A 13,684-nucleotide genomic window follows, 5' to 3' on the forward strand; every position below is an offset into this window, starting at 1 on the left:
TTTTGAATGCTTCAAGTTGACATTTACTTTTTTTTGGTATTGTCTAGCATATGTTCTAGCTAAATTAGCTGCCAGGGAGAGATATGATAAATGCAACCGTCTTTCATCTTTTTCCCAAGCAAATTCCTTGAGAGGAAATCAGCACTTACACTACAAGCCTTTCCTTAAATTCATTAAAAATACATGGGAGCAACTGACTAAATGGAAAGGAGTGAGAGTAACTGATGGAAGAATCTCTATGCACCTAGATTTGTTGCAAGTTAAAACCCAAACAAACAGCAAAATAACAACAAAAAAAGCCACCCTATACTGAGTGGCTGACCAGGCTGAACTTTTAGGTGGTTGTCCTATAGGCACTTCTGGTTGCAAATGTAGTTTTTAAAACGTGAGCTGTAGGTAATTCAACATGAAAAAGTATATCTATAAGCATCTCCTTGCCCTATCACTGAAGTACAACAAAATTGTTTAAAAAGGGAAATCAAAACCGATGGGTCTGTTGCCCGTGTTAATGATCAGTAAAGGACAACAATCTGCACTCACGCAGTGGGCTGTCATCAGGCATTTTTTGATGACTCGTATTTTCTTCTTTTCTTCTAGCTTGTGCACGGCTGCTGGGCAGAAGGGTGCAAAGTGCCCGTGAGCTGAAGCTCCTTGTGTTGCCGACCACAGGGTGCCTGCCTCTCGGCGGGGAGCCCGCTGCTTTATATACAACTGTAAGACTACTCACATACCTGTTTTTACAATGTACGTAACCTACTGGCTTTGGCCACCACATCACTTGTTACCATTCACTTTTGAGTATTTGTTCATGCAAACCTCCCGTGCCAGCACGCTTAATGTATATTTATTAGCCGAGTTTGCACCAGTTTGTTACAATTTTGTTGCTTTCAGCCAGCTTGGTCTAGTTTGCCCTAAGAGCAGCCCCTCTTGTACAGGCAAGGTCACTGTTGGTCAAGTCATCTTGCTCATGGGATCAAAGCCATCTTTACGTGGCAGCTGCTTCTTGGGAAACGTCCCTTCCTCTGGTTTGGTGCATACTTGCACACTTCAGAGTGGTGCAGAGCAGTATTTGTACCCACAGACTTCAGCAAGACAAGATGAGCACAGCTGAGGAAAACAGCGGAATGTGATCCCTAAAACAAGTAAAACTCCTCATGTTGTTAATACCAAACTGATAAATTGTTTCGGTATTGCGCTAACAACAGGAAACAGACGTGGCAAACAGTTCTACCATGCTATTCCTTCCAGATCCTGTCTTAACGTTTTGTACTAAAGTTTTGAAGTTTTTCAGTTGGACTTCTATTGGTTTATTGTTATCTGTAAGATTTAAATAGCGGTGTCCTTCGAAACCTTCACGCTCGGGGTCGGCCCTAAGCCGCAGGTAATGTATAGCTGCTCCCTTTTCTGAGATTGCTCCCCTGTTTGCATGATGTGCCCCTGTAGCAAAGGGAATCGAAGTGGAGGTGGCATTTGGAGTTTTTCCCACCACTGGAGATTGGCATCTAGTGCTAAGGGACCACCACCGATGAGGTGCTTAATGCTGCTGCCCCCCACTCGCTTGGCAGATTTTGAGTCACAATTTGCTGTAGGGCCTGAGATCGGCTCCTTCTCCTTCTTTTTGCGCTGTGTTTGGGTGAGGTTTTTCTTTTTAGCAGAGAGACTGTGAGTCTGCGAGTCTGCCAAGTGTGTGCAGATCTACACTGGGGAACGTAATTACTGGCCTGGAGCCCACGTAGTAGAAACCATAGTTTTGGAAGATAGGTATCAGCAGAGTAGTAGGAAACCTCTGTCGTTGTATTACAGATTAAGTCACTGTTGTTCAGATTTATTCCTGGCACAGCAGCATTAACCATACACATACAAGATCCATCTTATATATAGTGGATTTTTTTCTTAAAGCAGTGGTCATCTGTTTTTGCATAATACCTTATGAGTTATAAATCAAGGATTACTCATTCATCCTGACACTTCAAACAATCTATCAGCTTGTTTTCCATCAGCTAGAAACTCTAATAAACTCCTAATGATTAGAATCTGTTTTATTACTTTGTGCATAAAAGTGCATAATAAATCACAGCTTCACCGTTAAAGTAATTCTGACGTCTTCAGCTATACCTGTGAATACTGTTATTCACCAGAAAAATTTCAAGACTTCAAATATTATTTTACTTGGTTACTTGTTTTGTTTGTGGGGGTTTTATTTTCTTTTTTTTTTTTCTTTCTAAACAACTCCTGTACAACAAGGACACAGTTTCTAGGAAATCTACAGGTGTAACTACATACTGATGTGTAAAATCACATTTCTAAAGTACAGCAATATAGCTTGATGTTGAGGAAAGGTCTCAATTTATATACTTAAGTTCAAAGTATTTTAGGACAGGCTTAAGCTAAGCATGTGCTGAAATGCTTTTTTGAATAAGAATTAAGGTATTTTAGTCCCTCTGCTTTGAAGATCGATTTCTGATGCTTACTGATAAGATCTACCACATAAAAGTTTACTTCCAGGCTTACTTAAGATGGAATTTGCAAATGATACGTTGGGGAGGTGTAGAGTTCTGCTTTACAGAGAGGGAGCAAGGGTACCTGAGCTGATGTTGAACTGCGTGCATTGCCAGGGAGCAGGGGAGCGGGGCTGCTCCAGCAAGGCAGGCAATCCAGGAGCGGGGGGCGACCATGCGGGGTAGGGGCTGCCACCGTGCCAACAGGGGCACAACCCCACAGCACCGAGACAGGCCAGCAGAGCGGGGCTGGGGACGGTGACAGGTTCTATTGAGAGTCCATCAATCGTTAGGGAAATGAGGGGTGACAAGTCAGGTCCAAGGCCAGTCCAGGAAGCCCAGCCAAGTTGGGAACAGCAAAGGACAGACAGTGGACTTGGGAGTGCTAGGTTAACGGCTGGACTCGGTGATTTAAAGGTATTTTCCAACCTAAATGACTCCGTGACAGAGGTCTGCCCTACTGCATGGCTTGGGCGAGGACTGGAGCCTGGGCCAGAGCTGACATGGAGCCCTGAGGCAGGTCACCGGCAAGCAGGAGCCCCACGCAAAGCTGCTCCGGGTGGTTAAGGGCTACTGGTATACACAGGGCCCTGGCACGTCTTCATGGATTAACACAGATTTCACCATTCTTGTATTTCAAGGAGCCACAGACAGAAAAATAAATTTCATGTTAGATAAAAAAACAAGCTCTTGTGCAAATATTTTAGTTACAGAAATTTACTCCTTTTAGAGAACCACTTCTGTTGACATAGAAGATATATATGTTTATGATGGATCTTAGCAGAGCCTAAATTACTTAGTGAAAGGATGAGAAGAAATGGTTAACAAACAGAAAAGAGCAATGGCTTAGCGTTCGGTCAATAATACTAAATTCTTCCTCACAGACTGCAAAGTGCTTTTCAAAGAAGCTGAAGCAGAGAGAATGAAGGAATTGTACCTAAGCCATCCCACAGATCAAGATCAGAGAACCTGATCTTTTGGATCTATAGTGGATCACAATCTGAACATGAATTAATGATATTGTGCTGTTGCAAAGAAATATCAGTTGTGCCAGAATGTCCAGTTCTGTACCAACCATGTTCATTCTTTCTAATGAGTGGAAAATCACAGCAAAACAAGAAATCAGCAGGTCACCTCATCTATCACCATGACCCAAAGTAGGATCACATAGTGCTCCAGGTTACAGCTGCCTCTGGAATTATCATTGTAATGTTAATCAGGTTTCCCACACAGTCAACCACATAGCCCCAGAAAAGCTTATGCTGGCGTAAGACTGTGAGAAAAAATGCGTAGCAAGGGGAAGAAGAAAGGCAGCGATGATTTCTATCTGGTGGCTTATACTGGTATAATGTGCTGAACTATGATGCAACTTGATCTTACTGAATAGCTGCTTTATTTTTTTTAAAAAGCATGTTTCGGAATGGTCAAGGCTATGCAGCTTTGCATCACCTGCAAAATTAGTACATTTTCTGTTCCGTAACAAAAAGATCCAGACTGAAGACAGGCTCTAGGAACCCAGCAATATATTCTTTCCTTTTGACATTGAACTACTGCTTGCTACCCAGTCTGTTTTGTAAAGACCTTATAACACATTTATCTACACCCTATTTCTCTAACTTTTTAATGAAAATGTCATCTAAGTGTCAAAACCCTAATCAAACTGACAACAGGCTCCGTCCTACCCACAAGGCCTGTTGCTTACTGGAGGAGAAAATCAAGTTATCTGGCATGATTTATTCTTGACAGATCCATGTTGACTGCTATCATTCCCTGGTTATCATCTAGGTGCTAATAATAGTTTGTGAGATTATTTGTCCCAGGATTTTTCCAGGGATTTAAGTTAATTACACTGATCAAGCTGTATTTCTCTGGCTCCATCCCCTTTTGATAACAGCAATGTACAGTTGCCTCTTCTGTTTTTTCAGCATCTCATTTGCCTTCTTAATTCAGTCAGTTCTTTAACTGTTTCTCAGCCATGTTCACTACACTCAAACAAGCTGAAAACACTTGGTTTATCTGAGTATTCCTGATCTGTTCTTTACCTACTCTGGGCTGAGATGATTTTGGTCTTGGCATCACCAGCCCTAATCATCTGCTTGCAGGTGATCTTCTTTGGAAGCGTGACACAACAAAGGCACCAATCACTTTAGCTGGCTTTATCATTTGTTGACAGATTTTCTTCACTGTTGAGTGGGGAATTCATCTTTTTCTCTGTCTTCCTCTTAGTATGTATATACTTACAGAGCAGTTTTATCTGATAGCTCTTGGTAGTGCAATTGTGTCATAGCATACCGTTTTTAAAAAGTCTGTCTTTCACATTCTTAGTAATCTGACCTGTCTGCCTTTCTATTTTCTTCATGTGCTTAAGGCCAGCTGAGACTTCATGAAGTGGTTGAGCTAACATTATTACTTCTATTCTGCTCATAATTGGCATAAATGTGCCCTTTGAATTATTGTTCTAAAGCACCATTCTTTTCTTTAGCTCCTTTTTTTAGACTTCCTTCCTATGAAGTCTTAATGACTAATTCCTTAAGTCTTTAGCTTTCATGATGTCTGTTTTTATTTAGCTGTTCTCTTTCCTTCCCTCTTCTATAGACAACAAACCATCATTTTGCAAATGCTTATTTTTGTGGGCAAAATACTGCCCACTTTCACGTTCTCAGCCAGTTATTCTTCACTGGCATCCTCAAAAAAAACCCAAACCCCCAAACAAACCACCACCAACCACCCAACCAAGCTCTCATATTCCTGTGGCTAGTCTGTATTCTAAAGAAATCACTACATCTGAGATACCACCACGCGACAATGTGTTGCCGTTCTTATTACAGCTCTTTCTCACTTCACCGGAGAAAAGCTTAGGAAAGGAGAAGCACAAGCAGCAGCCCACAGCCACTGCAAAAGGTGAGACTGAATGGAATGCAGAGGCAAGGTACCAAGATTGCTTTTAGCAGCAGCAGCTGTCCTCTTGTGCGTGACTGAGGGAGTGGGAAGGGACGGGTCTGTTCCACGTTGTGCATGGCCGTTGGTATAGACCCCTTGAGAGAAAATGCTCGGTTCTTTATACATATACAATACAGCAGTATTTCTGTATTTTAGAGATACGGGAAGAAAAGAACTGCCAACATATTGGCATTAGTGGTGAGCTGCTGGTTTTGATGGTCCGTGCAGCAGGCTTGTGTTGCAGGTGTGCATGGCCAGTTAGCAGGGCAGCACCTGAGATTTGTGCCTGTTCAGGTGGCACCTCTGGTTTCTGCACGTTCACTTTCTGCAGCATTAGATTAACAACAGGTGTTCTGATGAATCAGCAACAACTGAGACAACAGCATTTCGTAGAAGGATTCTTATTGAGCTCCAGTTGTAGAAAGAAGCCCTCTGAAAAGGCTGGTGGGTCCCCCTTCTTTCCCCAAAAAGGAGTATTTCTTTCTTACTGGAATCCACGCACATAGTGCCTCCACCCTCACGGACCAGGGGCTGCTGCCTCTGCGCCGCCATCACGTGGGCCGCAGCCAGCAGAGGTAACTGCCTGGTCTTTCCAAACTTATTTGGAGAATTAAGCTTTTATTTTCCATTAAGCGGGCTCAACGTTTTGGCCGGCAACAGCGCTCGTCCCGCGGAGCTAGGCAGCCCTGCGACGGCCGGGGACAGCGACACCGAATCAAACCCGCGGTGCCAGCAGGCGCTCGGGTACGCGCGTCCGTGGCGCTGCCGGGCTCGACGGGATCCCCACCGCGATCCCCGCCGGGCCCCCTGCCGGGCCCCCCGCCGCCCCCCGCCTTTCCCAGGCACCGGCCGGCAGCGCGGCCGCCCCGCGGACCGGGAAGCCACCGGCGGCCTCCGCCGCGCAGGGCTGGGGCTTGCGCACACGTGCGGCGGGCACAGCTGGCGGCACACACCGACCCCCCGCCCGCGCTGGGGCCCAGCCGAAGCCCCGCTCGGGCCCGGCCGCCGCAGCCGCGCCGGGGACGCTCCACCACGGAGGGGGCGGCGCTCGCTGCACCGGGCCCTTGGCTCCCTCCCGGCGCACGGAGGGGGAGGAAGGGGGGCGGCCGGGCAAGAGCGCAGGCAACAGGCAGGAGGCGGCGGGCGGAGGCGCAGGGAGGCGGTGGGGTACGAGAAGCCCGGGAGGCGGGCGCAGCCGGGGCTGAGGGAGGAGCGGGCGGCCGGGCGCGGCCAGTTCGGGGGGGCTCGTCCGTGTTTCGGCGTGAGTCAGGCACGTCGGTGGGGTGATGCTGCGGCGCGGCCCAGGGGCCGGCGGAGCGGCGGGAGGCGGCGCGACGCCGCCCGCCCGCGGGGGCTGGTGCTCGCAGCCTCGGCCGCGCCGCCGCTGAGCGCAGCGCTGCTTCCTCCTTCCCTGCGCGGCCGAGGCCGGCGCCATGGCTGGGGGCGCCGGGCCTGCCTCCGCCCCGCCGCGCCGCGCTCCCTGACGGACGGCGCGGAGCCCGCCCCCGCCGGCCGAGGTAGCGGGCCCAGGGCGGGCGGGCGGGAAGGCGCCGGGTTGCCCTGAGGGGGCGGGCGGGAGGGCAGGGCGCGGGGTGCCGGCGGCGGGTGCCGGGCGGGAAGGGGAGCGGGCCGGGGCGGTGGGCGCCGCGGGCGGGCTCTGTTCATCTGCCGCCCCTCCCTCCCCGCAGCTGCCCGGGGGTCTCGGCCCGGCCTCGGAAGGAAGCGCGGGCCCGGCCGCGCCCCGTGCTGAGGTGCCGCTTCGCCGGGGAGGAAGGGGCGCGCAGGGGCCGGCCTTGCGTTTCATGTTTCCTCAGCCCGACGGCATTTTGGCGTTGATTCCGTCTTGCTCCAACCTGTTCCTGGACGGCGGCGGGGAGGAGGGGAGGCAGCGTCCCACCATGTCTCGCTACAGCCTCCATAACCTCCTGGACTGGATGTACGGGGGGGTGGACCCCAGTTTTGCTGGCAACGGGGGGCCGGAGTGCGCGGCCTTCCTCTCCGGGCAGCAGCGCTTTGTGGAGAGTTTGGTCTTCCTCAGCCTGGGCGTCGCGGAGATCCTGCTGTCCCTGTGGAAGCTGCGGCAGCTGCATTCCAGGGAGCTGGAGGGCCACCTGCTGCAGCAGTGCCAGGCCAAGGAGGAGAGCTGGGGCAAGAACGTGCTGCTGGTGGTGCTCTGCCTCATCTTTGGGCTGGAGGTGGGCTTCAAGTTCGCCACCAGGACGGTCATTTACCTCCTGAATCCTTGCCACGTGGTCACCATGATGCAGGTAAGGTTTGCGTTTGCTTGCCGTGATGTTTGCTGGAGCATCACACTTGCAAAGCAGGGTTTGTCACACAGTTTGTTTGTGGACCAGAAGCATGTAGCAACAGCACAAATGCCAAGCATTAGCATAAACGTTTTAAAACTTAGTTTTTAATCAGCTGGATTGGAAAATGTGTAAATAAACCAAATCAAATGAAAAGGTGAAAGTGCAGCTGTGACTAATGTCCAAATCTCCAGTTGTGAATGCTAAAAAATTAAGGCTGTCTCGCCACTTACTTTCAGCTGATCCTTGTTTCAAGAGTAGAAAATACTGCTTCCACTGACAGCAGTGGTAAAATTCACACCAAATTTAATGAAAACAAGAATATCGCTAAAGCAGCTATGTAATTTACATGCAGCTTCAAGCAAGCGACTTCTCAGGTTGTGAATGTGGTTTGTGAAGGTATGGAAGAAACAAATTACTCCTTATTTTGTGCAGATAATGTTGGTTTAGCTTTCTAATTTTAGAAGCCAAATAGTAAGAGAACAAGTGTTACATACAAGTGTCTCACATGGAGTGAACAAATGGATCTGCCTTAATACCTGTGGATAAACTACGTGCTTTAATGACTTGTGGCTTGGTTGTTGATGCATGATCATGTGTGATTTGTATAGCTTCCAAAACAATGGAAGCATTTACTAAACTGCGATATTAAAGCTCACAAGCTGTATTTGTCAATAGTCCTGTGCAAGTACTTAACTGTTAAGTTTCACTGAGCTTGGTAAGGAGTGTGGGAGCTGTCAAAAATTACTATTATTTTGTTTAATTTTGCTGATATGTACCCTCAATACTGGACAATTTGCACAATTTAAGCTCGTGAATGAATAGAAGAACATCAAAAAGGCTTTCATAAAAGCTGCTGTGATAAGAGCATCTGTCTAAGATCAGTAACCAGATGAAAATCCGACCGTTCTTAGTCTCCCTTTGCAGAATGCCCAGTGATCTGGGCTGTATCAGATCAAGCCAGTCATTAGTTTCACTCCTGGAGAGGATTTTCAAACAGGCATGGAAACATCTTTTCTGGTTGCGCCAGAGGTTTGAGGGAGATAGGTAGTATTTCAAGAGGGGGAGAAACAAGCTCTTACAGCAATATTCAAGACCTCTACAGCAATTAACTTACAGTTTCAAAACTTAATTAGTGGGTTATGTAAATTCCTAAGCAGTGATTCAGTGTTAGCTCAGAGTTTTACACCATAGGACACTTGCTTCCCGTGAAGTGCTAGCAATTGTTGTGCAATCAACTAGTCAGTATTGGTAATGAAGGGAAAAGCAGAAGGTATGCAAGAGCTGTAGAAACAAAATAATATAGCTACCTTCCATTTCTTGGCAATACTCAATGTTTACAGGAAAACTTGCCTATTAATTCTCTGGGAAGAAGGTGAGGATATGTTACCATTATGACTTGAAAGTTTAGTTGTCTTCATATGGTATTATAATCTTATGATAAGTATTCAGCAAAAGCTAGTGTGTGTAAATAAATGGGGGAGCTAGTATTGTTTGCCTCATTCACTAGTGCTTTTCCCCAGGAAGACAGAGACTTAACCTCTGTAGTCCGGCATGGGCAGTTCTTAATCTCTTTTTGACCAATTCTGAAGCTTTTTTAAATAATCTTATGCTAATTACTCATTAGAAATGGTGTTCCAGGATTTGTGAAATTGAGAAGGTGGGTATGTCAGCAAAATTCCGAAGTCATGCCTCTTCATCCTCAAACAGATGTATTAGAGATAGGCCTGGGCTTAACGTACAGAATGAAAGCAGCTGCAAAATCAGCACCTTTCAGCAGAGGAAGCAGGTTAGGTACGAAGGTAGTTAATGACCCCCATCAGCAAAAAAGTCATACATAGAAGTGGGAATCTTGCCAGCATTTTTTTTCTGGCCAGAATTTGCTGAGGGCAACAGGTTGGTAAGATGTAAGATATGAAAATATAGTTTATCCTTCACTTCTGTTCTTATGGTAGTTTGCACATAAACCTGCTGCTGTGCCTAAACATTAGGATGAACAAAGTAGGCGGTGAAGAGATGAAACATGCTACAACAATCAAGATCACTTCAAAGGGAAGCCAACAGTAGCTGTTGGTAAAGGTCTCTTCTTTCACTCAATTTCTGTTTTCCTTTTCTTCAGCTGAGACTGTTTTACCTCAGAGCCACAAAGGCTCTGGGCTGTGAGCCAAAAATATTTGGAACTGGAAAGAAATTATCCTTCAGATTTTCTCTGCATAAAAGTAAAAGCAAAAGTCCTGCTTTTAAAAGACCTAAGACTGACATGAAATCACAGAATAAAATGGGAATTACATCCGTGGTGCACTTGGGCAGACAAAGCTGCGTAACATTATGGATACTGAGTTCTACAGATGAATCTGTTTTGATCAGATGTCTTAATTTCTGCCTATCACGCCAACCTGTGTTCAAATCAAATCTTTTTCATAAGTGGGAACAACTAGTTTAGATGTGTCATTGCGAGGATGAAGTGTCAATCAAGTGAACCTATTTTAACTGCCTAAACAGTTCTCATGGTTAATCAGATTCAGAGAATTTGTTGCTGTCCTGACACCTAGTTGAATTATCTAGGAACATTACTGCTGGTTTCCAGCCCTAGTCTTGGTTTTGGCTTCTTGCAGAGCTTTTGGAGGAAGAAGGGATGTAACTGCACCAGGGATGTAAGTGCAGCAGCACTGAGAGAGAAATACTTAAAATTTTTAAAATTGATATATAATTTGAAACCAGAGGTGAATGGAAACTTTGGTGGTTTCTTTGACAGCTTTCTGATGGGGATGGGGGTGGTTTTGTGCAGTATAGTATTTGGTTAGTGTGGGGTGGGGTGGGGGGAAGTCTGTGAAGGAATTCACACTAAGCTCTTTGTAAGAGTGGTCTTATTGAGAATTACTTGGATACCTCTTATTAAAGAAAAAAAAAGCACAACCAAAACACCAAACCACTGTCTTTTTAGGACTGAGGATATGTTTGGACCAATGATACTGCTGTAAACCTGGCATAAAAAAGTATCCTAAAAGAGGAACATCAAGTCCACTAGGATGTTGCAAACCTATTTGCACAGCAGGAAAAAAATCAGCGTATGTTTAGGGGACCAAGTGTTACATTTTCAAGACATTAGTCCTTTTGAGTATTTTAGGATCCATAATTCTGGTATTGAAATTGAAGATGTGAAGGAAATCTTTCAGGTGTCTGATTCAGCAGTGTAAGAGGGAGGATTCAGCCAACAGCCAATGAAACACTGTTGATTTCTTTAAAAGTTTGGCAAAGGAGACTTTTAGCAGCATCCAGGGCATCATTGTTGAGAAGTGTATACATAGGTGGTGTCTCCCTCTGTATGAGCATCAAGACACTTGGAGTAATTGCTTTAGTGAGCTGGAAGGAAAATTTCATGCCTTGCAGTGTCAAAACCAAGTTAGCCAAACCCAATTTGTTTATCTGTTCTACCTCCAAAATGTACACATTTTTAAACCTTTCAGTCAAAACACTTGTGTTTGCATAGCAGTTCTTCAGTTTCAGTGAAGTTAGTTAGAATTTCCATCAAACCCCTAGTGTTCTTTGTAATTTGTTCTTGTACCCCCAGTTTGTAAATTCTGACACATGTATTTTGCAAGGTGTTACTCACAATCACTTTTACTTAGTGAAAATGCATAAACACAGGTGTCTCTTGATGTCCTGTAAGACATCACGCTACAGTTAACAGGCAACTAATATCAACTGTAGACAAATACAAACCAGGACCCAGAGATAAAACTAGTCTGCATTGCAAAAGAGAAATTTGGAAAACAAAATGTAAGAAAAGCTTTTACATGAAGCCATCAAGATCAGAGTTTGTGGCTAACAGTGGTATGGTGAAATGATCACGAAAGGTCCTGTCCAGCCTTAATGATTATGTGGTTGGGTTTTTTTGTCTTTTTTTTTGAATTTGAGGTTTGTGTGTGTTGGATCTTGCAGCTGGTAGTTTTAATTTTGTTTCTTGTAGCTTTGCTAAGACTTTAGCTCTGAACATTGAAGGCTATGACTGACCAGGTTGTAGAAGTTAAAAGCTTGTATGTAAGTGTCTTGAAACCTTGTTTAGGGAAGTGGCAGAAACTGCAATCTAATCTTAAAATGATACATACAGCTAGTCCTTCTCTTAAACTGTTGTACATTTTCAGCATCCTTGATTTTAATATGCCAATGCTTTCTTCCGGAACGGTGACTCAGTACCAAACCTGTAAAATGAAAAATTTAAGGGTTTTATTTTTTTGCTGTTGTGGGAAGAGGTTTGCAAGTGTTCTTTCTGCCAGCTGAGGATTTACCAGTGAGAAATGTTTCTGTAAATTGTCATAATTCTCTTCCAATTCTACACTGAATTATTGCACTTAAAACAGTTAGGGACTGACATTTGTCTGGAAAAAGGAAATGTTTTTGTAGAAAACACATGTGTTGCTGGATGATTACTTCAGTGATCTTCTTAGGCAAAGAGAAGTAAACTAAAGGGGAAGGGATAGGTGGAAAAAAAGGTAGGGGAAAGAAGTGTAGGCGAGTCCCGGTTTTGTTCAGTGATCTCAGTGTGATGTTTGCGTAACTAAAAACAGTGCTAAGTGCCTGTGCAGTTCAGTAAATACCAAATCCTCTGTTCATTATTTCCAGTTTTAGCTTCTTTAGAGACCTGGATACTTTCAGTCCTCTGCAAAAGAGGCCACTGTGTTTTTGGAAACAATGGGCTGTTTTCAGAACTTAGATAATAAACATGGTTTGACTGAATTCAGCATCATTTGGGAGTATAACTGATTGGTTATTTCCCTCTCTCTCTCTCCTCCTTCCTCCTCCTTTTTTGGTTTTTAAACCATAGAAAAAAAACTGGTTATGTGGTCAGATGTGATTTTTCAAGTGTGAATCTGGATTTAATTTGTGTACGCTGCTCCTAAATGCTTTCAAATTTAGGATGTTTGGAAATACTTGGAAGGATCCCATTAAATTGTGTATGTTTTTCTACATCCTGTCTCTACAAAACCTTGAATTGAAATTAAAGGGACATTCATATCCTGTTATTTGGGAGTGAGTATGAAGAACCTTTGATTACAGAAATTCATTAATCTTTTTTTAGAAATTACACTGAATAATGTTGGATTACACGAGCAACAGCCTGCAAGTAAAAGTTTAGAGTTATTCAATTTTTAAAGGGTAGCAGTATTCAAAATTGAAGATGTTTCAAGCGTTCCATTCACTGCTTGATGTATTAAGATTGGTGGGCAAGATATAGAGCAGCGAAGGCAGTTTCCTATGAATATATACACATTATTCAGAATGTAAGTCTCTAACTGTAAGTTTCTAAATCTCCCTTTTTGTACGTGTGCATATTTCCCTTGTCTACATTATTTTTTGTGTATATCTCCTGCATTCCAAAACCTGCAGAACTTGTAATTTTTAAAGCAACTCAGAAGACAGGACTCAGTTTCAGGAAATGTGATAAAAGTGAAATTTAGTAGAACTTGATATGTTAAGGATGGTAAAAAAAATATTTGAGAAAAGCAAGGCTATATATTTGGAGTATAGTATCATTTATTCCAAAATCAGTCCATTTAGGAGGTGTGTGAGACTATTGTAGCAAGGTCAACAATCCTTTCAGCGCTCTGAAATGCTATCTGGTAGGCATAAAATTCATCACTTAAGTGGAAGATGTGCCTAATCTCAGCTCACAAATATATTGGATTATGAAGTATGCAGCTTGATTTTTAGATCTGTGTAATACACAAGTCTTTCTTTTTACAACTGCAAATTAACTTGTGAAACTTCCTCTTAAAGCTGATTGCTAGAGAGGAAATTGATGTAGTGTGTGGTAAAAAAGGGCAGATGAACAATTGAACAACTAAAGCACTGAAAGCACCAGTATTTCTTGGTGGCAAGCCTTATTTCTTGCAGAAGGGTGCATTTTACTGCTAGAAAGGTGATAGTGGTTCAAGGGGC

At 44.4% G+C, this 13,684-nt stretch overlaps 1 protein-coding gene across 3 annotated transcripts in view; it reads left to right on the plus strand.

The window, feature by feature from the left end:
- Positions 1-6,644: 6,644 nt before the first annotated feature.
- The window catches only part of TMEM164 (transmembrane protein 164), a 44,856-nt gene continuing 37,816 nt past the window's right edge, over positions 6,645-13,684 (plus strand). The window contains exons 1-2 of one of the 3 annotated variants that reach the window (XM_056360028.1): positions 6,645-6,955; positions 7,253-7,705. In XM_056360028.1, the coding sequence (XP_056216003.1) occupies positions 7,337-7,705 (369 nt within the window). In that variant the 5' untranslated portion in view covers positions 6,645-6,955; positions 7,253-7,336. Of the gene's footprint in view, positions 6,956-7,045; positions 7,706-13,684 lie in introns of those variants that run through there. The other 2 variants (XM_056360027.1, XM_056360026.1) reach the window with 2 other exon arrangements.

Source organism: Falco biarmicus, chromosome 14, assembly GCF_023638135.1.
Source record: "Falco biarmicus isolate bFalBia1 chromosome 14, bFalBia1.pri, whole genome shotgun sequence".
NCBI lineage: Eukaryota > Metazoa > Chordata > Aves > Falconiformes > Falconidae > Falco > Falco biarmicus.